Here is a 27,415-nt window from a genome sequence, read left to right as displayed (position 1 = left end):
ATTTTCAGTTTTCAACATTTTTTATTTCAATTTTTTTTCATGAAACAAAGTATTTAATTTTTAAAAACGTTTTTGTGTCTAGGGTTTTTTTTGTCCCACTGCTCCCTAACTTTTTTTTTTACCTCTCTCCCTTTTCCTGTGGAAATTTTTTCTTTTTAATTTTTTTAAAGAGAAAATGGGAAGCTCCTTCCCCAGGGAAAAAGACATTAAACAAACCTCTAACATTTGCATCCAAAAATAAAAAACCTTCATGAACGTTTTCAAACAAAATTTTAAAAATGTAGTTTATTTTGACTTTTTCCTGAAAATTGAAATCTGTTTAAGTTTTGTTTTTTTAACCAGCCATAAAGACAACAGTCATTCAGCCTGTGCATTTGAATAGAAGGAATTAACTGTTCTGCGTGGAATGGTTTTGGCATCGTACTTTAAGAAGGAAAACTTTTCTCCCCCATCTTACCCCCCTCCATCCCCTGCCTTTCAACCCTCTTCCCAGCCTCGTTAAATTGCAGGATTTTTTGGTGTTATGTTTTTGGCTTACTCCTTTGTTCTTTCCAAGCAGAAAATGACAGTTTTATCAAAAGCACCTGTTGACTCAGCTTTGACAACAACAAACATTTGTTGTCAATTAGCGCTGGCTGTTTTGCTTTAAGAGGACAAATGATTGTTTTAAAAATTGATCCTCAGCTTTTATTCTGTGGTTTATCCAGACATTTCTGGACAAGAGCTCGGCTCTTGGATCCTGGTGTAACATCTCTTCTTCGCTATTCCATTCAGATGTGCAGGGGAATGAGAGCTGAGCCTGCAGCTACTCCATGCAGAGAGCTCTAGGGGCTGAGTCCAGCTCAGGACGTCTGGTTGCTTTGGCTGTGTTAGACCCAGGGGAGGCTCTACTGACAGTCAGTCTGAAACCTCCCCTCGGTTGGTGGTCGGCCAAGGAAAGGAGGTGGTCAGGCCAACTGGGTGATGCTGCTGGCTCAGCTCATCCCCTACACTCCCGGAGAGACCTTAGCGGATACTATGGGCCAGAAGTCAATGCTGCTGTACTGATTTACACTCTCTGAGGATATCTCCCCACTCCCACCCCGGTGGAAACCCAAAGGGAGGATACATTTCACCAGGTCACAAGGGAATTAGCTGGCGTGAGAACCAGACTATAATTTAAAACTCTTGGAGCTGTGGTCTGACCTCCCCACCCCTCCGCCCCGCCCCTTGTCGAGTGGCTGAAGGATTTGCAAGGATCCAAGAGGAGAAGTTTCTGCTCTCTCCAAATCTTTGCGTGTTCGTCCAATTTATGCTCTTAGTGACGCTAAGGTAAATCTGTAGTAACTCTGTTACCCTTAGGGGAGTGGACTTAGTTCCGATTTATATTGGTGTGTCTGAAAGCAGAATTTGCTCCATTGCCTTTGTGTTTCATGTCATCACAAGAAAGAAGTAAAAACATCAGCCACAGCACTTTTCAATCTACCCCATCCAACGGTTTTACCAACCTGCTGGTGACTTTTCTTCTAACATCACTCTCTCCATTTAGCTCGTATTCCCTGTACTGTAATAGAATCTCCGCTAACGACCAAAGAAAGTCAGGATATTCCACACAGACTTCCACATTCAGTTTTCCCTTGCTTCAGAACTTGCTGTTGTACTGGAGACCATTTCTGGGATATTTGCTTTAGCAAAGTGGCTTTGTGTAGCAAAATGATTTGGACTCTGCTTCCATGACAAGATTGTATTATTTGGAGTTGTTATATATCCAGCATGACTAATTAAATTGTCTTGTTTTCCTTTCCTCCTCTCAAGGACAAATATGACAATCAGGTTTTATTTTAGGGTCATGTTCAGTTGGAGGGAAAGAAAAGAAGCATTTATTTTTCACTTTTCCATCTACATGGGAATAAATCTGGCTTTGATGAACCAAAAACCTACCAGGTTTGGAGGGATGCTGTCCAGGGCTTTCTCCCCCGCCCCCCCTTTTAAAAAAAATTCACAAGTGAATTTATGGCTATGAAAAGTGATTAACTGGCACTGCTACAGACTGCAATCACTGATTTACAGTGCAAGCACATCTCTCACCTGGAGGGATAGGTCCATCAATGGGTGACAGTGGATGGATCACTGGATGATATCCTGTTCTGTTCATTCCCTCTGAAGCACCTGGCATTGGCCACTGTTGTCAGACAAGATACTGGGCTAGATGGACCTTTGGTCTGACCCAGTATGGCCATTCTTATGATCTTCACTCAGAGAGAAGGTAGCTCCCTTTCGGTGTATTCTTTAACATCCGAGAATAACAACAGGGAAGATGCCTGGTTCTCTGATGGGCCCAGTTGCATGCTAAGGGCCACATTCAGATGTGATACACACCATATTGTAAATTTATCTCACATTAAATTAATTGGACTCAGTTAAACTCCCTTTGAGCTTCTGACTGATCTTTAAAGGAAACTAATCTTACATGCCAAAGAGACAAAGAGAGTTATAACAAGATATAAATTAATTCTTATTATTAATTATATTCCAGTAACTCCTAGAGGCTCCAAGTGAGACTGAGGCCCCATGGTGCAAGACACTGTGTGTGGTGAGAGAGACTCCTTACCCCAAATATCTTACACTCAAAGGGGACTACAATCTTCTCTGTACGTTTGAGGTTTGTTTCAACCAGTGAAAGTGGTCACATTTAGGTTGAGTGGTTGCAGATCCTACGTACACACAATGCGTCAGATTAATAACCTTATTCATTAACTCCTTGGCTCCCTTTTCTCTACTCAGCCCAACAGTAAAATGAATGCTTATCCCCAAATAGAGCTCACAGTTTGCATAAACCTGAAGACTGAAAAGCAAGAAGTCACCTTCTTGCCCATTTATGGCCTCGTTCTAATACATTCTGCTTCAAACAGAGACCTGGCCCTGAGCATCTAATATCTCCAAGGAGAGTTCTGCAACAGTTTGTTTCAGACGCTTTTTCATTTTTTCTGATTGTTTCACAGAAACCTGATACTGTTTGTCCATTTAACTAACGAATCCTTCCCCCTACACACCGTGAGTTTTTTTTTTTTAAGTAAAGTCTGTGTTGAGTTTCTCTGGAACTGAGGAGCAATGGAAATAACATGCAGGAGACTTGACCATGCTCTCTGCCTTTTAGTGCTCAGAAAATTTGAAAGAGTTCCTGAATCTAAACTGATCTACGGTGCAGAAGATGCTAGGATCCTTCGCTCAGAAACCATCCAAGGAGACTCCCAGAGTGCACTCTTGCAATGCATTTCAGGTAAGGGATGGCTCTCAGCAAATGTGTGTGGCATACGGTGGAGGTCACCAAAGAGGACAGCTTTCAAGGACTGAATTTACTGCTATGCCTTAGCCTAGCATTGGCTGCCTTTCCGTTCAGCAGCAAATTCACTGTGGGAGGATCAGTGTTTGTTGATCTTCCTCTCATATCAGAGAGGACGTCTCTGTTTGTGAATGTGCTTTCAATTACCATGTGGCCTTGGACAAGTCATCAATGGTCTGACTTTCAGAAATGCTAAATGCTCATAATTCCTGTTGACTATGGCTGGACACTATGGGTTTCAGTACCCCTAAAAATCAGACCACTCACCTCTCTGTACATTGGCTCTGTACATTACCTATAAAATAGGGAAAAACAATCCTTGTTTACCTCACAGGGACATTGTGAGTTTTAATATTCATGCATGATCACCTCTGTTTGCAAGGCAAGTAGTCCTTTGATCACCTCATGTGTCCTAACTTTGGGGCTAATTCAAAGCCCATTGAAACCAACTGGGAATCTTTTCGTTGATGTTAATGGCCTTTGGATCAGGCCCTTTTATGTTTGGAAGTGAGGGAGTTAGAAGGCAGAAAGAGATAGGAGAGTGTTTTAAAGTCACACAGGAAAGTGAATACAACATCAGCAGGGGCGGCAGTGAGGAGGAGAGGCACAGAAAGGGAGGTGGAGGGGGACGGTGGCTGAGCAGCAAAAAGGATCCTGGTCTGGAGGCACTTGGCATGTGTTTCAGCCCCAGAAAGTGTGGTGAGACTAGTCACACAGCTTGGATAGATTTCAGAGTAACAGCCGTGTTAGTCTGTATTCGCAAAAAGAAAAGGAGGACTTGTGGCACCTTAGAGACTAACCAGTTTATTTGAGCATGAGCTTTCGTGAGCTACAGCTCACTTCATCGGATGCATGCTGTGGAAATCGCACAAGACATTTTATACACAGACACCATGAAACAATGCCTCCTCCCACCCCACTCTCCTGCTGGTAATAGCTTATCTAAAGTTGGATAGCTTGGATAGAGAATTCTGACTACTGAAAAAATGTTTGTGCCAAACCATTCAGGGCTGCAACACACTATGCACAAAATGTTCATTGAACAACTTCCAGTAACAGTCTTGCACCAGTCTCTTGGCAGGCAATAAGTGGAGAAAGAAAAAGGGGCTAAATTCAACGGAGAAATAGTTGGCCAGGAATCCTTTGACCAGCTTTGGTTTCTTGAGCAAAGGCCACAGCACTCTTACAAGCCAGGCTCATTACATTACATACCAACTCTCAATCAAGATAGTCTGTCCTCCAGCTCAATCATGAGTAACTAAAGCCTGGTCTATATCCCTGGGAGCAGGTTATTCCATATCTGTCTGCTGCTGGGTTTCTTGCACCTTCCTCTGCAGCAGCGGGAACCGGCCGCTGTCGGAGACGCACTACTGGACTAGGTAGATGTGGGGGGTCTGATCCAGTCTGGAAATTCCTGTTTCTTTTACACATTGCACTAGTTTAACTAAAGGTGTGATTTTTAACTGATTTAGCTAAACTGCTGCAAAACTTGTGTGGAGACTTAAATCAATTTGTACCTGGCTTATGTCAATTTAGCTCAAGGAGCTTCGTGACCCAGTGACGCTAACTCGATATAAGCTAAATTTAAAGTGATTTAAGAGTGTCCAAACAGGGTTTTGCAGCAGTTTAGTTAAATTGGTATAAATTGATTTAAAAACCTGTTTTAGTTAAACTGGTGCAAGTTGTAATATAGCTGAGGGCTATAGTTCAAATCCAGTAAGAGGAGTCTTTGTGTATGTAGAAGACATAGCTATCAGCCAGCTGGAAACATGTGGCTTTGTGTAAACGAAATGGTGAACCTTTACATTTCTTTCATGCTTTCAGACTGTGAGACGGATGAGTCATGTGGCTTTATCACAGTATCTGCTCCAGGTTCTGAGGTGCTGTGTGAACTGCACAGTGCTGCTGAAACCAACTTCAACTGTACCACTTCTGGACTGGTAAATAATGACACTTCTTTAAAATGCATAGCCTGGACAATACCTGATAGCCAGTATGAGAACCCATTGTCAGAATGCCAGAGAGATTCCTGACTGTTTAGATGTTGTGTTTTATTATGGTAATGGTGAAGTGCTGGTGGGTTAGCAAAGAAATGAGAGTCAAGGTTTTCCAAAAGTGATTTTTGGGTGCCTCTGTGTTTGGTTGCGACACCTTAAAGAGGCTTGATTTTTAGAAAGTGCTGGACAAACACCCACTAGAAATCAGGTCCCTTTAAGGAGCTTTGATTTCAGCACCCTAAAATGGAGGTACCCAAAATCATTAGTCACTTCTGAACATTTTGGGAACAGCAGAGTGCTCTCTAATTCCTGCATCCCTGTCATGAATAGCATCCCCCCAATATTGCATCAGAGTATCAGTAAAACCGACAGTGAGATGAATTAACATGTCCAGAGTGTCACACTGAGTCAGTGGTAGAGTCAGGAATAAAACACAACAATCTGGGCTCCAGATCTCCTGTTCTAACTCCTGCACAGCACTTCCTGCCCTTATTGCATGTGAAATAAGAAAACTAATCTTAAATTTGCTGGACTGCCACCTATACTGGTCTTTCCTAGAAGATGTTTGCCTCCCCTGAGCTGATCTGCTACAACTCCAACCAAATCACCATTCACAAACTCCCATTCTTCAAAGATCTAGGCTATGCGAACACTGAAACAGATAATCGTGTCACTTGTCAGATCTTTGTCCATTCCTACAGTCCAGGGTCTTGAGCTAGATGGCATTTTGCCACTTTCTTAAGGCAACTCATTGTTTATGAAACTACGCTGTCATTGTTAATGTGTAGAGTAGCATCAAAGAATTATGCCCTGAGCTGATGGAATTGTGATCAAACAGCAGAACTAGAGGGCCCCAGGGAGTTGTGGCAACTATGAACAGTATATACTAATTCATCATCCTCATAAGCTTGAATAGACTGTATTTTCCCGGCTATGAATTAAAGCACCTTTATAGTTTCTCTGTCTGTCTCAGATGAAAGGTGTTATGGGAAATTCTGATGCCACTAGCATTGCTAATCTTAGCTGCCTGCTTAAAGTGAGGAACCCAGAGAAGGATGAAGTGACCGTGTATCTGAAAAAAGGTAGGTACTGAACCTCCACTGATAGGTCAGTTGTCTAGAAAAGTGAAAAACGGACCCTGCCAACAGTTAGGCCTCAACTCCATAAGGACATGAGTCTTTGCAGGGTCAGGCACCGAATAACAGCACGACAACCTCCGTCAGTCTTCCAGAAATAACGGATAAAGGTTTTTTGATTCTATTAAGATTTATTTTCTTGTAGTGTGATTTATATATAGGGAGCTTGAGTGGGTTTTTTTACCATCCTCTGGGGTGCTGAGCAGGAGTTTAGGATCAGGTGGGTATGTCCCACACCATTAGTTCCTTGGAACTGCAATGTGGGGCTGGGGGTGGAGGGTGAGAGGGCAGGGGCAGATGAGAAGAGTAGAAAGGCATTAGTCATTCTTAGCCTATTCTCTTACTTCTGTGTTTCTGTATGATGGGGAGTCTTTAGTTAGCCTAGGTTTTCTGTCTTTTTATTAATTACAGAAATCCGACACAATATTGTAAAGAATCATATACAAAATTAAAATCTTGTTCTAATTTTTCCTCCTTAGTAAAACCTTAGATCATTAAAATGGAATTTGCTTTTCACCATTTATGCTCTATACATTTGGCATTTCTCCTGGCTTGGGCAGTAATACTAGACTGGTCAGTTTTTAAACTATTATTAATATTATTAATTAGTATTACTGTAACACCTCGTCTTAGATCAGAACCCCATTGTGCTAGGTGCTGTATAAACACAACATTCAGGGGAATGTTCAAATTTTTAACAAAGTCATCAAAATTTCAATAATATCACAAAAATATTTCTATTCAGATTAGATTTAGCAAAACCATTTTTATAATATCAGAATATTGGGGCCTAAAACTCAACATTGTTCACCTTTTAAGCAACTACAAAATGTTATAAGAATTATCAATTCCATTGGCGGAAAAGCATAGCAACATGTGGGCATGTAGAATTACTATGTTATGTAGTGCCTCATTTCATATCTCAGGATCAGCTAATGCTCTGTTGTAAGTGTGACTGAAGGTGATTATATCTGAAAGTTTCTAGGTTGATTATTTTAATTATATTATTTCCTCACATTTTCAGGTCAAGACAGCGCAAAGAAAATTATTTTAACAAAATAAATGCAGCCAAACCAACCAAACAAAAACAAACCCAAAGCCCTACAAAAAACACATTTAATAGGGCACCTTTGATGCCTTTTCCTTTACAGTTTGAGTCAATCTTTAATGTCAAACATGAACATCTAAATGAATCACACAAAATTTGCACCTGCACCTCTTGCTTAGAAATATCCATTTCTGTGTACAGAGAGTACACACACAATCTTGTGGATAAGCACCCCCATTCAAACCTGTCTCCCTTAATGTCTCATCAGAAGGAACTCTAGAATCTGCTTGGAGCAGATATACAGATTTTTCACAAAAAGAAAGTTCTTGGCAAAAAACAAGTTGTATTTGATGTGTCACTTCATTGTGTCTGTTGTAGAACTGCATTGTTTGGCTATCTTGGCTCATTTTGACACAAATTGTGATACTCTTACACTGAGAAATACCTTGCTCCCCAGGTAATCTCATTGGCTTCAACAGGACTTACTCATGGTGTAAGGTACCATTCAGCCACACAATATTATCTGTCCCATGCGTTTTTTGTTCATGTGGGTTTTTTGTTCACTCCTTGCACAAACTCCAAAGTTCAAACAAACCATCCCAAATGGCAGAGTTCTACTAGGCCTGGGTCCAAAACATCTCCTTTCACTATTTCATTTGATTTCTATCAGAAATCGTAAACTGAGCTCAGATTTGCTCAAAATTAAGTCAAGTCCCACTTGAACCTGGGCAGAGACTTCTGCCTTGCATCTTGGTGTTTTAGACCATCTGAGATTTGAGAAAGATCATAGTAGCCTGAATATGTAATCCTGTTGGTGAACTTAGTGTGAGTTTCAGATTTGTAATGAAACTTAAAGGCCAGAACGATTTCGCTATGTTGGGCTTTTATTATAAAACATACAGCCAGCTTAGGTCTGGAGATATTCTGCGGCTATTGCTTTGCCTCCTGCACTTGTTGGAACACTCATTTCTTTTTCTTCCTGTTCTGTTCAGGACAAGAATTCACCATATCTGGTCTCAAGATCTTTGAGCTGACGGGTTTTCAGAATGTGCTCTCTGGTGTGTACAGCTCAGTGGTTCTCTCAGCAGCTGGCACATCTTTGACAGACGTTCATCTCTTCTGCCGTCAGGCTTGCAGCCAGGATCCTTGCTGTGACGGCTTTATCCTCAGCCATGTTGTACTTGATGGAGGTAATATTGTTCAAACTGCAAAGGCAAAATATTATCCCATACGATGGGAAACTTAACAGAAGCAAACCACTGGGTGCAATTCATGCCTGTGCAGAGGGCCAGTGCTATGCCTATGTGCAACTTAAATCCTATTGGCCTAATTGAGACTTAAGTGGCGCATAGACCTTGGGCTGCCCTTTGTCCAGGGGTGAATCTCACTCCATTATGTGGGCAGGCAGAATGTCTAAACACTGGATGTCTATGGTAGTAATCCCCTTTCTGTATTTGTATACATCTTTTAAATGGCAGATACTGCAATAATGAGGGTTATCAGCAAGTTTGCCAGAAGTGGGTACTTGTATGTTGATGGGGGAATTAAAATATAATATGAAATGTTTAAAATATAAAGACGGGTTTCAGAGTAACAGCCGTGTTAGTCTGTATTTGCAAAAAGAAAAGGAGAACTTGTGGCACCTTAGAGACTAACCAATTTATTTGAGCATAAAATGTATTTTCCACAGTATGCATCAGATGAAGTGAGCTGTAGCTCACCAAAGCTTATGCTCAAATAAATTTTCCACAGTATACATCCAATGAAGTGAGCTGTAGCTCACCAAAGCTTATGCTCAAATAAATTGGTTAGTCTCTAAGGTGCCACAAGTACTCCTTTTCTTTTTAAAATATAAACTGATTACCTTTTTCTATGAGCAGGAAAAGGAGCTTTTCAACTTTTTACATCAGGTTATGGTTTCCCAGGTACTCCATAATCACTGGAGTCAAACTAGAACTCAGTGAGATGGATGGAGTGCAAAGCCCAACCCAAGTGCAAAGGCTATTACATTGATCAGGGCAGTCTTGTCCATTCTGTCCTCTCATGCATTCTCTCCCTTGCCTTATCCGTATCCCCTACAGTCCTTCCTAAAGTTAGAATAACAGAGTTTAAGGCCAGAAGGCACCATCAGATCACCTAGTCTGACCTCCTGTATATCATAGGCCACTAACTCAATCTAGCACTCCCACTAAACAAACATGTATCATCCTGTGCAGTGCATCTCACTGACTTCAAGACTGTTCCCAAATATCTTGGCAAGATCATTGATTCTCTGTCAATCAATCAGATTTATGGTCTATCTACTGCATCATCTTTAAGGGCTATGCTTACCTGTCATGATGATATTCATTACTCAGTGTACATTTCTGTAGCTGTTGCTCTCTAATATAGTGTATCCTGGCTTGGATATTGGGATATGGTCTGAGAGGTCATACCTTTTGAAGTAAATGGTGGTATTCAATCTGGCCCATTTACCACCAGCACTTAAGCATGCACTTAACTATAAACACATTTAAATCCCATTGACTTAATTAAGTTAAGCATGTGCTGAAGAGCTGTGCTGAATCAGGGCCTCTTTGAGGCATTTGATTTTACAACACTGGTTCTCCAAGAATTGTTCAACTCTTTCTTGTATTTCCAAGCAGTAGATTGTACTTGGCAATGGGGCTGCTCATGGTAGAAAGTGCTATGAATGGGGTTTGCTCACTGGGACAGGGACAGCATGTCTTGAACATTTCTAAAGAATCATGCACTCTTGTAGTGTAATAGATACAAAAAACTGCATTAACAAATCATCATTAATTCTGCAAAGGATGATATGTATACTTAACTTTAAGCACATGGATAGTACCATTGAGTTCAATGGGAATGTTCATAGGTATAAAATTAAATACACTTGTAAGGGCCTGATTTTCCAAGGTCAGAGCCTGAGACTGCAGCACTTAACAGTTAGAAAATGCCAGATCTAGGGTTGTCCGTGCAATCGTGACTTTGCCCCTTGTGTATTATAATATGGTCTTTGATTAGATGGGCGAATACTGGTTTTTTCCCAGAGAACATCTGCATTATTCAGAGCACAGGATTTATTTATGCCATGTGAAAATTCAGTGCTTTGCAAATCAATGGCTTTGGATACAAACTTTCCTTCGTGTCAGAATTATGGAAGAAATGTTAGTGTCCCATGTGGCAATAAATATGTGAAAGAAAGTCAGTTTTTAAAGGAATCTTGGCTGGCATTTTAGCTATCATTTTTCTGGAACTTTAATTCTTGGTAACGGATTATGTGTATTGTACACAAAGTCCAAGTTATTAATGAAGGTCTAACAGAGTGTATTTACCAAGATTGATTTTGTTGGCAGATTTGGGGTGTATTTTTTGTGCAAAATGCCAAGATGAACAACCTTTGATGTTTCAAATTCATTGTTAATATACTTGCAATTTTATTTATGATGTGGTACAGTTAGTATATTTCTGCTCTTTCGGGATTGATACCCTGATATTTGTTTTTCATTTCTACTTCCTGTGTTAAACTTCGTGATATATTTCATTGCTTAGTTTTTTGGCTCATGTCATTTTAAAATGAGAGCTAATGATGCAGACCACAGCATGATGATACTGTAGAAAGTCACGAGTCATTCAACAAAGTGGAAGCACAGCAGGCCTGATTAACTAATGTGTAATCCAGTGTAACTCCAGTGAAGCCATTGGATTTCCATCAGCACAAAACTGGAGTAATGCAGTCGTGAATCAGGCCCATCATATTTCTGTTAAGGACAATACAAAACGAAAAGCAACCCAGTATAGTTTTGTACACTTTGCATGCATTCATTGTCAGAATGAGTTGGCCTCCCTTTTATGTGTTTAAGGTCTTACTATCTGAATGTGTGGAAGAGAGTATGAAATGGCTGCACATTATGAAGCTGTCTGTTTACCTGTGATAGCATGTTTGGGTCAATAATGTCTCAAAATGCAGGGTTCTGACTGTTATTTTTGGTTAAAAATTTAGCACATTCACTGCTAGTTGGAAATACTTACTTTTACTTAGTGAGTGAATTATTAAAGGACATTTTAAGTACATGTAGAATACCTCTATGTCTGAGCCATGACAGCAGCCACAAACCAAGAATGCAATGAGTCTAGATATTATAGGAGTAGATTGGGAGCCAGAATTCCTGGATTCTACACCTGGCCATGCCACTGACTTACGGTATAAGTTTGGGGAAGATTTACACCTAAGTTGACTGAATTCAGGCCCCTGTCCAATAAAGCATTCAAGCACATGCCTAAGTGCTGTGTTGGTTCAGGGCCCAAGATTGTAAGACTTCTGAGGCCATGAGTATGTCTCTCTAGGTCTGCTATGAAATGCCTTGCACACAGTTGGGTGGTGTTAATTATTGTTCAATGTTATCTGATAAAGTAGGAGGTATCCGTGGGTGCCTAGCATCTCTGAAAACCAGGCTACAAGCTTATATGTCTTAGGTATGAATTTAGGTGCTCAGCTTTATGCACTCAAATTTGTAAAAATTGGCCCAATTTTCTGAGCATCCACTTCTCTCAGTTTAAAAAGGGGATAACACTTATCAGTCTCACTGTGGTGTTGAGGTTTATTTAGTGATTACAAAGGTGCAGTATAAGTATTATTACAAACATACAATTCTCTCTTCAATTGAATCTAGGTACTATCCTGTGTGGGTTGATGAGCTACCCAGATGTGTTGATCTGCCACAGAAATGACTGGAATAGAAACTCAAAGCCTGGAGGAATATGTAAAGGGGTGAACTACAATGAAAAAAAGCAGCAGTTTTTATTCAGTCTGGGAGGACAAGAGTTCGCTGGAAGTAAGTAAATATATTCTTTCATCTTAAATTACGTTTGCTAAATTATCCTATACTCACTGTCCACATAGACCCTCCAGCCCTTTTCTCCTTTCCACTCAGTGAAAGCTCTCCCTGACTTCAGTGATAGCTTTGCTGGAATAAGGACTGCAGGATCTGGCTATGTATGAGCCAAGTAGAATGAATTTAATTGCAATGGGCTTAAAATGCAGCAAGAGCGGTTTAGGTTGGACATTAGGAAAAACTTCCTGACTGTCAGGGTGGTTAAGCACTGGAATAATTTGCCCAGGGAGGTTGTGGAATCTCCATTGTTGGAGATTTTTAAGAGCAGGTTAAACAAACACCTATCAGGGGTGGTCTAGATAATACATAGTCCTTGCATGAGTGCAGGCGACTGGACTAGATGACCCCTTGAGGTCCCCTCCAGTACTACGATTCTATGAATTATCCATTAGTCTGGTGCATTTGCAGGGCCACCCAGAGGATTCAGGGCGCCTGGGGCAAAGCAATTCAGGGGCCCTTTAATTAATTAAGCGCCTTTTTAATTTTTACTCACCCGGCGGCGCTCTGGGTCTTCGGCGGCATTTCGGCGGTGGGTCCTTCACTCGCTCCAGGTGTGTTCGGCGGCACTAAAGGACACGCCGCTGAAGTGCCACGGAAGACGCTATAGAATACTATATTCTCGTGGGGGTCTCTGCAGGGCCCGGAGCCTGAGGCAAATTGCCCCACTTGCGCGCCACCCCGCCCGGGCGGCCCTGGCATTTTTATGACTTAACCTACAAGATGGGCCCTTTGTACTTTATTGTGGCTACCTGTGTTAATGAAAATGAACAGAGTTCAAAACACATTGTTGTACATTGTTCTGCAAGGGCTTTGTTGAACACTTAATTCAGGTCTGTTCAAGTAAACCATCTATCTAAAAACAAAGGTATCCATTGTCTCATTTGTACTGTAGTCAGTGGCTGCTTCCAGATTTCATGTGATCTAAACTCTTGGCATAAATTAATTTTATGGCAATTTAATTTTCAAGGTTTGTAAACTCAAAACCATGTTTCAAAGACAAGGGATCCTGTGACTGTGCAGTTATGTGTTTTTATTACTTATTTAGATTCAAAGGTCAGAAGAACCTTAGGGATACGCAAGACAGATACCTTGTGTGGTGTGTTGTCTAGAGGAACTAAAAATTCTTATTCAGCTTTTAGAGTTAGATTTTTTTTTTAAATAGTGAGGCACCACAACTGCTTGTGTAAATTAATTATGTGTTTAAAATATGGGCATGCAGATGCAACTGGTCGATTGTGTGCACAAAGGTCTTGACTCACCACTCTACGGGAGTGACAGCTGGGTAAAAGCAGAGCAATATAGCAGTGAATCAGGCTCAAAATATGGAGTCTCACATTTAAACAGGATAACTGCATGAGCAAACAGATGAATGTATGCAACTGCTTTTGTACCCTCAACTATATACTGACAGTGTTCAGTTGCCAGTTTTTACCCATCACCATGTATTATGTATATGGAGTTCAGGTACCAGGTTCTGAAAACTTAAACCCAGCATTATCACAAGTGTTCACAATTTTAGCTGCCTCTCAGGGTCCTGATTTTTCAGAGGTGTGGACACCAACAATTACCGTTTAAATTGAGTGGTGTTATGAATGCTCAGAACCTCTAAAAGCCAGCCCCGAATATCTCAGCTTGAGTGGCCAAAACCTGGGGCACCAAAAATTGGTGAACGCTTTTGAAAGTAAGGACCCCAGTACTGCAGCTGGATCTGTCTAGGCAGAGACCCAGGCCCTGTGGCGCTTCATTGAATTCAGTGAGATACCATATGGGCATGGGGTCTGCTTGCATAGATCCCATTGCGGGATGAGGACCTTGGGACTTAACTTGTCTGCCAAAGATTCACCATGTGTAAAAAAGCAATAATTATGCATCGGGGTGGGGGAGAGAGGAGAGGAGGGGGTGCTGTGTAGGTCAGTTGATGTTTTTACAGCATTTTTAAGATAAAAGGTGCTGACTATTATAATGCAGTCTGTTACCAATGCTTTGACTGGTTAGACAGCATTTAAGATTCTTATTGCAGCGCTTAGCTGCTATGTTGATGGGTGCAGTATCAGAATCTATATGGACAGATAGAGAAATGCTGCTTACGGTACTTATGACTTCTCAATAAACGTCTGGTGGAGGTTCTTATACATCCTCCATTACTGCTGTATCTGAGCACCTCATACCCTTTAATGTATTTAGTCTCATGACATCCCTGTGAGGTAGGGATGTTCCCCCTTTTACAGATGGGGAACTAAGGCACAGAGAGACAAGTGACTTCTCTAGGTTTACATGGGAAGTCTGTGGCAGCACAAGGCTCACCAGACATAGGCTAGCACCCGAACTACCAGGCCATCTTTCCTTTAGCGTCGTCGTACTGTAATTGTTATTGTTTAGTTGTATTAAGCTTTGGAATGTGTTTTGATATAATGTCCTGGCCATTCAGCATAAACCATTTAATTAATTTTAGCAATTGCACTACTGAACATTTCTTTCTTTGTCAGCTTCTGAGCTCTCAGAAGAAATGGAAGGAGCCTTTAGCAGCTTTCAGCGGGTTTACCTGTGGAGAGGTGAGTTTTATCCTGCTGTCAGTTATAAGAGGTTGGAAAAATAAAAGACCGGAAAAATTGGGGCCACATTCTCTGCCAGTGTAAATTGGAAAAGCCATTTGACTTTAATGGAGCTACACCAGTAGAAAACTTGGCCTTAGACCAGAGTCTTTTCTCACCTACAAGGCATGATGCTGGTGTAGAATCAGTGTAAGCAAGAGGTGAATTAGGCCCATTGTTTCTTAAATCTATGCGAGAAGCTATGGAGATAAAGCCATTTATCTCATTGTCAGCCCCTAGATACCATGGTAATTTGGCATTTTGCAAATATCTAGATAGATTTGTTTAATTATCATGACTCATCGCAAGCTTCCATTGTTCCCATTAGATTTACTGCATGAATATCCCCAAACACTTTTTTGCTACTGCTCTAGGAGTACATAGGGTGACATGCTTCTAGATCCTTGGTATTGATTATTTCCTGATTATGGATATTTACTGAATTTAGCGGATTCATTTTGGTTCAGCATGGTGGGATTTTCAAAAGCACCTAAGGCACTTCTAGAGCTTTTGAAAACCCAACACTCAGAATATAAGAACTTCCCTATCAGAACAGACCAGTGATCATTCTAATCTGGTGCCCGTCTCAGCCAGTGGCCAGTGCTCGGTTCTTTAGAGGTAGTTGTAAAGCCTCCTGTAGTGTAATTCACTTGTGCAGTATATATCACAGAGAGGAATTTCTTCTGAACTCCAGCTGGTGAACTGCTTGTACCCTAAAGCATGGGGACTGATACACTAACTGGCCCCAAAACAGGGGCTAAGTGCAGACACAACTGTTTCATCCTTCGGTGAAACTTCCTAAGCTGTTTGCTTAGATAATAACATTGCACGGTAAAATGTTGTTTGTTAACTTGTTGTGTAAAACTCAGTACCAGCAAACTGTTTAGGAACGAATAGTCAGTGTGTTTCATAGAAGAACTGCATCTGGAATCAATATGAGCTTAAGGGACAGTCTCTTTGTTTTGTGTCCCTACAGCGCCTAGCACAATTGGGGTCCTAGTTCATAACTAGGGCTTCTAGGCACTATATTAATACCAATAATACAGAATAATAAATAGCTCTGATTGTGTTCTAGGTTCTGATATGATTACCCGGACAAAATCCTCTGCATGTGATGCGGCTGTTTTACAAACACAGACTGAGCTAATGTTACCAGGTACTGGGTAGTACGGCAGTAGATGCTGGGTGGTGTTGGTGACCTGTGATGTACAGGAGGTCAGACTAGATGATCTGATGGCCCCATTTGGCTTTAAACTCTATGACTCTGTGAAATAACAAGGGCAAACTTCAGATTTGATACATTTCATGTGACAAACAAGCAGGATGGGCTTAAGACAGCGTAGGAGAATGCAGAATTTAGCTGTGAGTGCCCAGAACACTTGGTGTCAAGCCTATTGTTTTTCTCTTTATTGAAGTACATGCATGGGGAATGAGTGGGTTTGGGCAGATTGGTTCAGACAAAACAAGAACCCCCCTGAACCTTCTGCCCAGCTTCTCTTCCTTTTTCATTTTCGCATGTCCCTGCACTTCCATGGCCAGCACAGAAGCGAAAGGTCTGGAATATCAGAGGAGAGCCTGTTCTCATGACAACTGTACAGACTCAGAGGATTTGGCTTCTTCTGATAATCTTCTGAATGAACATAATGGTCCATAACTATGCTGATTTGCACCAGCTGAGGTTCTGGCCCACAGACTTTTGGGAGCTTAATGGAACCAAGCCTGAGCTCTGAAACTAGAATCATAGGCCTTTTGTCCATAGCCACCTGCTGTTCCAGATTCTGCTCTTGGTTAGGCCAGTGTAAATCCAAAGCACCTCAACTGAAGTCACTAGAGTTTCTACACAAGTGTAAATGAGAAAAGGATGTGGCCTCTTGATGGCAGCGTTTTGGTTCATCTTTACCAAGTTGTAATCCTTCTGTGAAGCTTTGATGAATGTCTATGGGAGATGCAGCTGTGATTTAAGGCAGCTAAAATGGTAAAACAGGGCAAACTGTTATTGATTTACCTCATATAATTTGCATGAAAGATGAACTAAAATTCCTGTTTAACTGGCTAAGCTCCCATATGATTAGTGGACCATAAGTCTAGACTTTAAAAGGAGGAATAGAAACATTTAAAACATTGACTGAAATTCTTTTCATTTAGCTGCCAAGACTTGAGTTCAGGGCCTTGGGGTTCTACGTTTTCCCTGCAACAATTGATGATATCATTAAAACCTAAAGCAATGTAAGGAATGCAGCTTTCTGCACCGTGCCTTAGGGATGAGTCATATCAGCTACTGTTTCAAGAGGGGCTGTCCCTAAATTACGCAACACATTTTTGGTGATTTTTTTTTTCCAAGACCCACCCACCTCTTGTAACTTTTTGTAACACTGAAACAAACACACCCACTTAAGGACCTACTCACCCACTAATGTGTTACAAAATTTATGGACAGCCCCAGAGAAACCTAGGAGACTGAAAGGCTTGGGTCTTGACAGATAAAAAGACTTCAAGGTCACCTGTTAAAAATACAGAGTGACTGAGAAATCTGGGGAAATATCTGCAAGAGTGAGACTTTTTATTACCGCACGATCATGTTTAGAGCACATGGCAACATTTCTGAATATTTTATGATAAGGGAAAATGAATAGATACAATAAGCACCCTGCACATGTTCAGCCTGAGATATGTGTGAGGTTTAGCATTTGTGATCCAAGTATTAGTGTCTCTTTGGTTTTGTGTTTCAGTTTTTCGCTATTTTAGTGCTTCATGGATTAAAGAACGTGGGAGTTGTACAGCGCCAAAATAATGTGCGGTGTGGTCTGCTCCTCTCTTTTGACAAATAAGCAAGTGTTAATTGACAAACTGGAAGGAGATCAGTGAAAAAACAACAAAAATGTCCCGAGAGCTGCATGGGCTTATTTAAGGGGAACAATTGAAAAGAGACAAAAATAGCTCAGGGACAACAATGGGAAGGCACCACAGTCTACACACATTTGAAGACAGCATATGTCAGGGATAGAGAAGAATTAATTAAGGTGCTATGTGGGGGTATTACTGGGAGAAATAGGATTAAATTAATAAAAGGAGCATTTTGGCTAAGTATTGGGGGAAACTTGCTGATAGTGGGCTGTTGGATAACTTCCCAAGGGAACTGGTGGAAATTGCATCACTGCAGGTCATTAAAACTAACTTGGCTAACATACAAGAAAAGATATTGTGAGCAATGATCCTACAATGGCAGGTAGATGGACTGGATAAAGTTAACAGCCTTTCCATTTCTTGCTGGTGCATTTATTTTTTTAATTCCTGGTTGATGGAGATGCTGTGATATGAGCATATTCAGCTCCTTAATAGACTCTTGAGAAAAAAGATAAAATACCAACCCAAACACAGTTCAAATACAGAGGCATTATCCCTGGAACAGTCCTATTTAAAACCAACCTGGATATACATTAACCCTGAGAAAAGGTTTCAGCTGTCACACTGTAGAATTCAGAGTTTTACATATAAACAATCCTCATGTATCCCAGATTGTAAATAAATCTTCTTCTTCTTCTTTTTTTTTTAATGTGGATCAGATTCTGTTATGGAACTTTTTTCCCTAATGGACAACAGCCTGATACAACTAGACCAAAGCCGCTCCCTCCCATCCCAGCAGTACTGGCTCTTCAAACACAAGTATTCAGCAGAGCAGGCAACACTCTGGTGTCTCACACGTAAGAAATCTTAGACCTTTAGTCTACATGTTAGTAGGGAAACAATAATTAATCAGCAGTTTCGATAGCTACCCTAGTCATGGGTGTTAGAACCCGCAGCATTTATGGATTTTTTCACAGGGAAGGCGCAAAAATTCACATGGGAGTCATGTAATCGCCAGCCTCAATGAGATGCCACCCAGCCCATGATGAGGCTGGCAGGCTGGCACCACTCCCTTGCCGCTCAGTGGCTTTGTCAACTGTGGCAAAAAAAAAAAAAAATCACTGCTGGTGCATCTTCACTAGCGGTAGCAGCCGTGGAAGCTATAGAGTAGTGTAGACCGTACCCAACTGTTCGTACTACCAAGTTAGATGGCGTGTTAAAATCATCTGAGTCTTGCCTACATTAATGCTGTGGAGCTGCACCAGTGGTGAATTCCAGAACATGAATTTTTGCCAGGGTAGGCACAGTTGTTTGTAAAAACTTGAGTGAGCCCCTAGGTAAAGAAAAGGACAAAAGTCATGGAGTAATGCTCAAAAATGTTTGTTATAAAAGGTGAAGATCTCTCCAGTTTTCCGTGATGCTGGGGTTCAGATATGGGTCTGATGCTCCTCTCATACTACAGAGTCACTCCACTGATGTCGGTGAAGTTACACTGTGAGGGTAACAATGGGGTAAGAGAGAGGAGAATCAGGCCCTGTGCTTGTTTATTGCCTGTTCATCCATTGTGATGTCCCACGTGCCCGACTTTAAGACATTAAAACACCAAAGAAAGGTGACGTGCAAATGAGGAAAAAATGGTTTGCAGCCATTTTTGCTGTTTTAATGATGCATAAACAAACCCTGAAAGGTTTCTTTTAGCCACAGTGTGACCTGGAAATGGAATAAAAGGTAGTAAAGAATAAAGAAGGCGATCACTGCATAGTTTTCTCAAGTCATCTTCCTGGCACCTGTTATCCCTCTGTAAGACATCATTCAAATCAAGTTTATTGTCTATAGTACATATTTTATGAAACAGCGCTGGCGCAGTGTAGAAATGTTGGGGGATAACATATTTCCATATTTTGGAAAGATGGGTTGCTACGTCTCTGGCTATGTTTACACTGCTCAGGGCATCAGTTCAGTAGCACAATAATTAGCAAACTGGCTTGATCAGTTCTTTATTTTATTTTTTTAAAAGTGCATTAGCACCTTGGAGTTTTGCAAAATTCCTCTGCTGTAGCAAGGAAGGAAGGCAGCCAGCCAGGGTGTGAATTTCAAGGTAAACCACTAAAAGGAAGCAACTCATATGGTCAATCTGCATAAAAGCATTTTTAGTGTATGAGAGAAACTCTCCAGAAATAATTTTACAAACTTTTCATAGGACATTCTGGAAAATGTTTGCTGATATTGCCTTTTTTATTTTATAAACCAGAAGAAATATGCAATTGTTATTGTAGGCTTAATATATTGAATTAGTTTGGAAATCCTCATATCTGTTTCTTGGGTGTTCTGATCCCTGTTTTATAAAAAGATTGCCTAAAACAAAAAAAGACTGTGAACCAGATCCTATTCTCAGCTTTTTCTGTGTAAACCTGGAGTAACCCCACTCATGCCAGGAAATTATTTTGAGTTTACACCAGTTGAAAGCAGAATTTGTCCCTATTTATTTTTCTTATACAGTAATAGCATAATAAGATCAATAATACACACCTCAATAAAGAGTATTTGTGCTAAAGGTTTAATATTAAGAATGATAAACGAGTGAGAGATGGGAATGGAGAGAAGGGGAACACAAATAGCTAAGTTTATAAAACTGAGCTGCTTTCTGCCTCTTAGGTTGTGCACAAGAAGATGCATTTTGTCAGCTGGCAGCTCTTCGGAATACCACAAGCACATATTTTGCCTGCATTCTCTATCCAGAGGCTCAGATCTGTGATAATTACATCAACCACATCCCCCAAAACTGTCAGACTGTATTACCTCAGCAGCTGCAGACCGTGTATCACAAAATAGGTGAGCTTTAATTTCTGTGTTAAATTGTATATTTCAGACAGATGTATATTGTATTCCTGGCAGCATCGATCAGCATCTCAGCTTTTAATTTGAAGGATGTCAAATGGGAAGGTAGGAATGTTATAAACTGCAACAAGGAAGACTAGGTGGCTCTGGAAATAACATAAAGTAGCAATGAAAGACTAACATTAGTAACTGAAAGGCATCATGTCTATGTGGTGGCCAATGTGCTGGTGATCTCCCTTCAGTTTCTAGTGGAAGGATATTCATAACGCATCCCTGTTAGCGTCTATGTCAGAGGAGCCAAACGAAGCTGCGCCAGGAGTCCTCAGACCTTTTCCTAGTCTTAACAGTATTTGAGTATGGAGATTGTCTTTGGGATGCCTCCCTTCACATTCACAATCATTGACATCCCTGTGGCAACTGCAGTAATTGCGTTCATGGGAAAAGAAATGTTAGAAAAGTGTTTAAAGTATTTTTAGCTTCCTTATAGCTTCCAGCCCCATAATATCGCTCTGTTTTAAATGAAAGAACCCAACACCTGAAGTACTCAACATTGACTCTATTAAGAGCCCAAAGGGAAGGGGAAGCTGCATAAAATACCCACTCTGCATTCTTCCAGTCTGTCCAGAGATGTTGCATTCAGTCCAAAGTGGACTGCATAATTCAGTGGACTGGAATCACTTCAATACAAGTCCCTGCTAGCCTGGGAATTCAGAACCTGAACTTGAGTCCCTTACTTATCAGCCCATCTAGCTGCCATTATAATGCCTGTTGGGCATTCATCCTGTGTAGAAACAAATCTAACCGTCAAACATATTTATTGTTGGTCTAAATTTATCTTCCAATACACTGAGAAATCAGCACTGTGTCGTAGAAATGTTGCTTTCTCTCTCCTCTTTATGTTCGCTTGATAGTATAAATCATTTGAAGAAAGAAGTAACTTTCCCTTTGATTTTTTCAGTCACACTAGAAGGGACTGTGAAGAGCTTCTACACACGTTTACCATTCCGTAAAGTAACTGGAATCTCAGTGAGAAACAAGATTGATATGAGCGGGAAAGCCGTTTCCGATGGGTATGATTCAACTCAATTCAGTTTTGTTAGCATGGGACTTTGGCCACATCCAAAATATCAAAACCATATCATGTAAATGGAGAGGATCAGGCATATTCATTAAAAATATTAAAGAGCAGTATATCTTTTGGGAGAATAACCAATATATTACAAATATTAATCACACAATTTTAAGTGAATTTATAATGTATTCATTGTATTATCTAGTCTGTATAATGCGACACCACAAAATCAGTGATTGGCTGGATAGAAATGTTGTCAATAACACACAAAATGCATCTATGCTTATGTTTTCAGTACAGTCGCTCTTCTAAATAACAACAGCTGAACTCTTATACATACAATACAAAGAACTAGATAGTGCAGTCAGAGTTTGCAGAATCTGCACAACTCCTCACTGCAGTGTATTGGCTAAACCCTAGGGACCTGCAGACCTAGGGTTGCCAACAGTCCCATATTACAAGGGACATTCCTTATTTAAATAGAAAATTGCCTATCCCCTAATAAATTAGTGCAGGATGCCTTTTATCCTGTACCTCAACATATTAAAATATTATCAGTATGCAAAACCATTTTTATTATGACCTTACCTTCCAATGAGACAAAGTTTGTAAAATTAGACAATATAGTAATGCAGAGTCGGTCCCAGGATTTACTGAACTAATGTATGTCTAGCATAGAGAATCCCAAACTATGGGGTACAGCCCCCTGGGGGAGCACAATAAAGTTATCGGGGGGCATGAAGACTTAATGGGGCCATGCTGAAAGGCTGGAGTCAGAAGGGGGCTCTGTCCGGCAGGGGAAGCAGACAGGGCTCTGTGCAGGTGGTCTTGGCTTCCAGGACCAGGCTCCTTGCCCACCTTGTCCCCCCACTCCTGCAGCTGGAGTAGCCACCACCCAGCGGTTATGCTCTTCTGCTGAGGATGTTGGCAGAGACTCTGTGAGTGGGGAACAGAAGGCTGCACCCTGGGAGGACTGACAGCCCCTCCCCCCCCGCCGCCAGACAGAGCCCCTTCCTGACCCTTGCCCCTCAGCCCAGCTCCACACAGCCCCATCCACTTGCCCTGCCAGATAGAACTGGTGCAGGAAAAGCAGATGGGGCTGCGCTCAAGGACTGGAGTCAGCAGAGGGCCAGTAATCACTGGTGCATCTTTCCACTCCCGTCCCAACCCTGGCCCGTCAGTGCGGCCCTGTTCACTTTCAGAGCTGGGTCCCAGCAGCCAAGAGTGCCTGCCTGCCTGCAGGGAGAGGAAGGTTTCCTCAACTGCCACATGGTTCGTACGCCCTACCCTTTGTGGTACTGGGCACCCCACCCCTGGCCCCTGTGGGTACAGGATATTCCTCCGCCCAGGGGTGCTAAGAAAACAGTTCTGTATTTTTGAAATACAATGCTGGCAACCCTAGGCAGACCCCTGTCGGAATTGTGAGCAAGGCTATAGTTTCAACAGGCTGTCAATTGTACTAAAGTCTGGAGTATTTTTTCTTCTTCCCCCTGTTAGGTTTTTTGAGTGTGAGCGCCGATGTGATGCTGACCCCTGTTGCACAGGATTTGGGCTTTTAAATGAGTCACAATCAACAGGTATTCTTTACTGAAGCAGTCAGGGGGCGGGAAGTGGGAGGGGGCCAGGTTGTTTGGGGAGGCACAGCCTTCCCTACCTGGCCCTCCATACAGTTTTGGAAACCTGATGTGGCCCTCAGGCCAAAAGGTTTCCTCACCCCTGGGCTAGGCCCTCCATTTCTCAGAGGTGCTGAAAAGTTAGCTGAGAGACTCCCATTGACATCAATGGGCTTTGGAACTAACCCTATTTACCTGATGGTGTCCCCACTGAAATCAAGAGAGTTTCATCGCTAACTTCAATGGAAGCAGGATCTGGCCCTAAGTGACCTAATGAGTCTTTTCCTTCTCCGATTTCTGAGCCTAAGGAACTTTCATATAATACTTAGTGGAACCAGAAAATATTAATTTTCTTAAAAGTCTTATTTAAAACAAAGTTACCATGGTGATTTTTGTAACTGGATATTTTCCCGGTAGGTGGTGACGTGCTCTGCTTGACTCTGAACAGTTTAGGAATCCAGACCTGCACTGAGGAAACGGGAAGCACTTGGCAGATTTCCGATTGCAGCTCTCCAGATGTCAGAATATATCCATTTGGCTGGTATCAGAAGCCTGGTGAGTAATGCAGGTGGTCTGCCATTTAGAACGTCTTCTGCATAATGTTATTTATTTGCTTTATAGTAATGCCTAGAGGCCCCAAACAAAATTGGGAACCCATTGTATTAGGAACTGGACAAACACATAGTAAGAGACAGGCCCTGCCTCAAAGACGCTACAGCTAGAGGAGGCAGACAAAGGATGTATTTTATCCCCATTTTACAGATGGGAAACTGAGGCACAGAGAGGTTAAGTGAGTTTCTCAAGATCAAACAGAAAGTGAGTGACAGAGCCAGGAACTGAACAAAGATCTCTTATATCCCAGTCTAAGCCCTCAGTTTAGTTACAAGGTCATACTTCATTCCCACCATCCAGATTATACTAAGGTTCAGCAGTCAGTAAACCGTACCAATTTTAGAAGCTATACTGGGGTATGTGGAGGCCAATACTCTCTTATCTAGGTCTTGACTTTTGAACCACTGAAGTCAATGGGAGTTTTGTTCCTATGTTTAGTGAAGGCAGGATTATGTCCAGAGTTTAAATACCAATAATACTGCATTTCTAATGTGCCTTGAAATAATTCAGCCATTAATAAAAGATAGCCTATTTAGGTGAAGGAAGTGTTTCCAGAAGACAAGAACAGCATAAAGAGGGAAGTTTATTGGAACTGGTCAAAATATATTTTATTTTCCATAAAAAATGTCAACAAAACTAAATATTATTTCTGATGAAAATTTTCACTGAATTAGTTTAGGGTCAGGGGTTATGTGTTGTTTGTTTTTGTTTTTCAAGAAAACTCACAACCCCATAATTTTCCGTTTCGGAAAACTAAAACCAGGATAATTTAGGTTTTTAACAACTGCAAACCAAACTTTTTTTTTTTTTTTTTTTTTTTTTGCAAAAACATCAAAAATGTAAATGAAAATGGAAATTTTCTTGGGAAGATGTACATTTAATCAACAAGCCATTTTTTGTCCAAAAATAAAACTGGAAACCTTTCAGTCATCAATAGTAATAATCAGAGTTTCAAGCTACCAAGTAGCTCAAAAATATAAATTATGGTGTTTTTTCTTTACTTACAGAGCAATTCAGTGACAGTCACATTTCTTTTAGAGAAAGAGAACAAAACACAAGAAAGAATAAAAGTAACATGACTGTCAGTTATTAGCACTTAGAGTAACAGCCGTGTTAGTCTGTATTCGCAAAAAGAAAAGGAGGACTTGTGGCACCTTAGAGACTAACCAATTTATTTGAGCATGAGCTTTCGTGAGCTACAGCTCACTTCATCGGCATACTGTGGAAACTGCAGAAGACATTATATGCACAGAGACCATGAAACAATACCTCCTCCCACCCCACTCTCCTGCTGGTAATAGCTTATCTAAAGTGATCATCAAGTTGGGCCATTTCCAGCACAAATCCAGGTTTTCTCACCCTCTGCGCCCCCCCCCCCCCAACACAAACTCACTCTCCTGCTGGTAATAGCCCATTTTGAGAAAACCTGGATTTGTGCTGGAAATGGCCCAACTTGATGATCACTTTAGATGAGCTATTACCAGCAGGAGAGTGGGGTGGGAGGAGGTATTGTTTCATGGTCTCTATGCATATAATGTCTTCTGCAGTTTCCACAGTATGCATCCGATGAAGTGAGCTGTAGCTCACGAAAGCTCATGCTCAAATAAATTGGTTAGTCTCTAAGGTGCCACAAGTACTCCTTTTCTTATTAGCACTTAGATATTTAAGTGCCCTGCACAGAAAATATGGACATAACGTTTCCACAGCTAAATGGCCCATATAATGCAAAATCTTTCTTGATGACTTTCAGTTACTCTGCTTACAGTAGCTATATTGGTGCACTTGACACCAAGATTGCAAAAAAATGTAAAAGAATTTAGAACACCGAAATCCTCTTGTCCATTTATCTAGTGGAAAACTATAGTCATGTGGTTTTTTGACTTTATATTCTAGGGAGGGAGGTCCCAGGGAGGATAATTTCTAATTCGGTTGGGGTGAGGCAATGACAGGAGAGGGAGCAGTAGAGTAACGGGATGGTGCATAGGTGCTGAAAATAGGGGTGCTGCTGCACCCCCTGGCTTGAAGTTGTTTCCATTATATACATGATTTACCGTTTGGTTCAATGGCTCTCAGCACCCCCGCTATACAAATTGTTCCAGCACTGCTGGGATGGTGCATTTTGGAGTGAATGTTCTCTTGCTGGTCACCTGTTTTCTCGGAAGTGGACAGGCTGACCTGAGCTACAAAGTTCAGCTCCAGATCTGGATTCAAACTTCCCTGGATTCTGGAAATGTTTATAGATTCATTCATAGATTCCACTGCTAGAAGGGACCATTGTGATCATCTAATCTGACCTCTTGTGTAACACAGCCAGAGAGAGGCCATAGAACTTCCCCCAAATAATTCCTGGAGCATATCTTTTTAGGAAAACATCTGGGATCTTGGTTTAGGCTCATTTCTGCATAAAACTATTGTTTGTTAGTTTGTTTTTTTTGTGGTGGTGGGAAACAGGGAAGGAGGGGTAGTATTGTTTTTAGGAAGCCCTGCTTTACACTAAAATGCTCAGCCACCCTGAATTCTCTCTGTGTGGCCTAAAAAATATGCGCCACAGACCTTAGAGAACACGGGGGAGATTTCTGCTTGCTGGAGGGGTCACTGAACTCTGTTAGACTTGCAGTCTCTTTTTTAGCTTTGCCAAGCTAATTAGAATCCTGCCTGCGGGTGGCTGTTCTGCATGTACCACATTGGAGCCTAAATTGTTTATTTTTTCTTTGTCTTCTTGGAAAGTATTAAATTATTCTGAGCAACAAGCTCTGTGCTGTCTGACTAGCTGACCACAGCGTGTGGGCGGGGTTCCACTTTCTCAGGCTTTCCTTTGATGCAGCAGAAACACTAAGGGAAAATGGAGGCATGCCTGAGCCCAATCCTGCTATCGTTACTCAAGCAGACTACAGTGGGACTAGTTCCATAGAGTTTAAGGCAGAAAGGACCATTAAATCATCTAGTCTGACCACAGCCCATTTAATATCACCCTGTATTGAGCCCAGTAGAGGTATATGCAAGGATTGCTCATGTGGAAAAGGGATTACTATAGCAGGATCCACTGAATATGCAATCCAATCGGTGTGGGGGGGGGGGGGGGGCTTTGCTTCTGTGCAGAATCCCACTGAAGACAGGGCTCCACAGGGGTGCAAAGGCCTGCTGGGGTGGATCAAGGCCTGCATTTGTACCAAATGACAGGAGTAAGGACCCAATCCTGCTCCACCCCTGTTGAAGTCAATGAAGACTTTGCCACTGAATTTCATTTAGGGCAGGATCACACTGCCGATTGCTTCATTACTGCTATTTTTAAGTCTATTTCCTTTCTCCTCTGTAATACATAGAAAGCTTTCGCTTCTTGTCTCCTCTTTCCAAGGGAGGCTGTTGAGCTAATTGTCTGAAACAGCATTTGAAAATCCTTCTCTGGGTGACTATTGACAGTTTTGGTTATTAGAATTGAAATAA

The 27,415-nt window shown here is 41.4% G+C and overlaps 1 protein-coding gene across 1 annotated transcript in view; it reads left to right on the top strand.

The window, feature by feature from the left end:
• Positions 1-27,415, top strand: part of TG (thyroglobulin) — a 204,517-nt gene that overhangs the window by 62,168 nt on the left and 114,934 nt on the right. Inside the window, exons 23-34 of the mRNA XM_043539062.1 lie at positions 3,137-3,259; positions 5,147-5,262; positions 6,293-6,401; positions 8,496-8,693; positions 12,180-12,341; positions 14,888-14,953; positions 16,068-16,148; positions 18,556-18,693; positions 20,492-20,668; positions 21,633-21,744; positions 23,244-23,323; positions 23,777-23,914. Of these exons, the coding sequence (XP_043394997.1) occupies positions 3,137-3,259; positions 5,147-5,262; positions 6,293-6,401; positions 8,496-8,693; positions 12,180-12,341; positions 14,888-14,953; positions 16,068-16,148; positions 18,556-18,693; positions 20,492-20,668; positions 21,633-21,744; positions 23,244-23,323; positions 23,777-23,914 (1,500 nt within the window). The remainder of the gene's footprint in view (positions 1-3,136; positions 3,260-5,146; positions 5,263-6,292; positions 6,402-8,495; positions 8,694-12,179; positions 12,342-14,887; positions 14,954-16,067; positions 16,149-18,555; positions 18,694-20,491; positions 20,669-21,632; positions 21,745-23,243; positions 23,324-23,776; positions 23,915-27,415) is intronic.

The sequence above is a fragment of the Chelonia mydas genome, chromosome 2 (genome assembly GCF_015237465.2).
Source record: "Chelonia mydas isolate rCheMyd1 chromosome 2, rCheMyd1.pri.v2, whole genome shotgun sequence".
NCBI classification, from domain to species: Eukaryota; Metazoa; Chordata; order Testudines; family Cheloniidae; genus Chelonia; species Chelonia mydas.
Note: the sequence above shows the minus strand (reverse complement) of the source record. Positions and strands in the feature narration are given on the sequence as shown.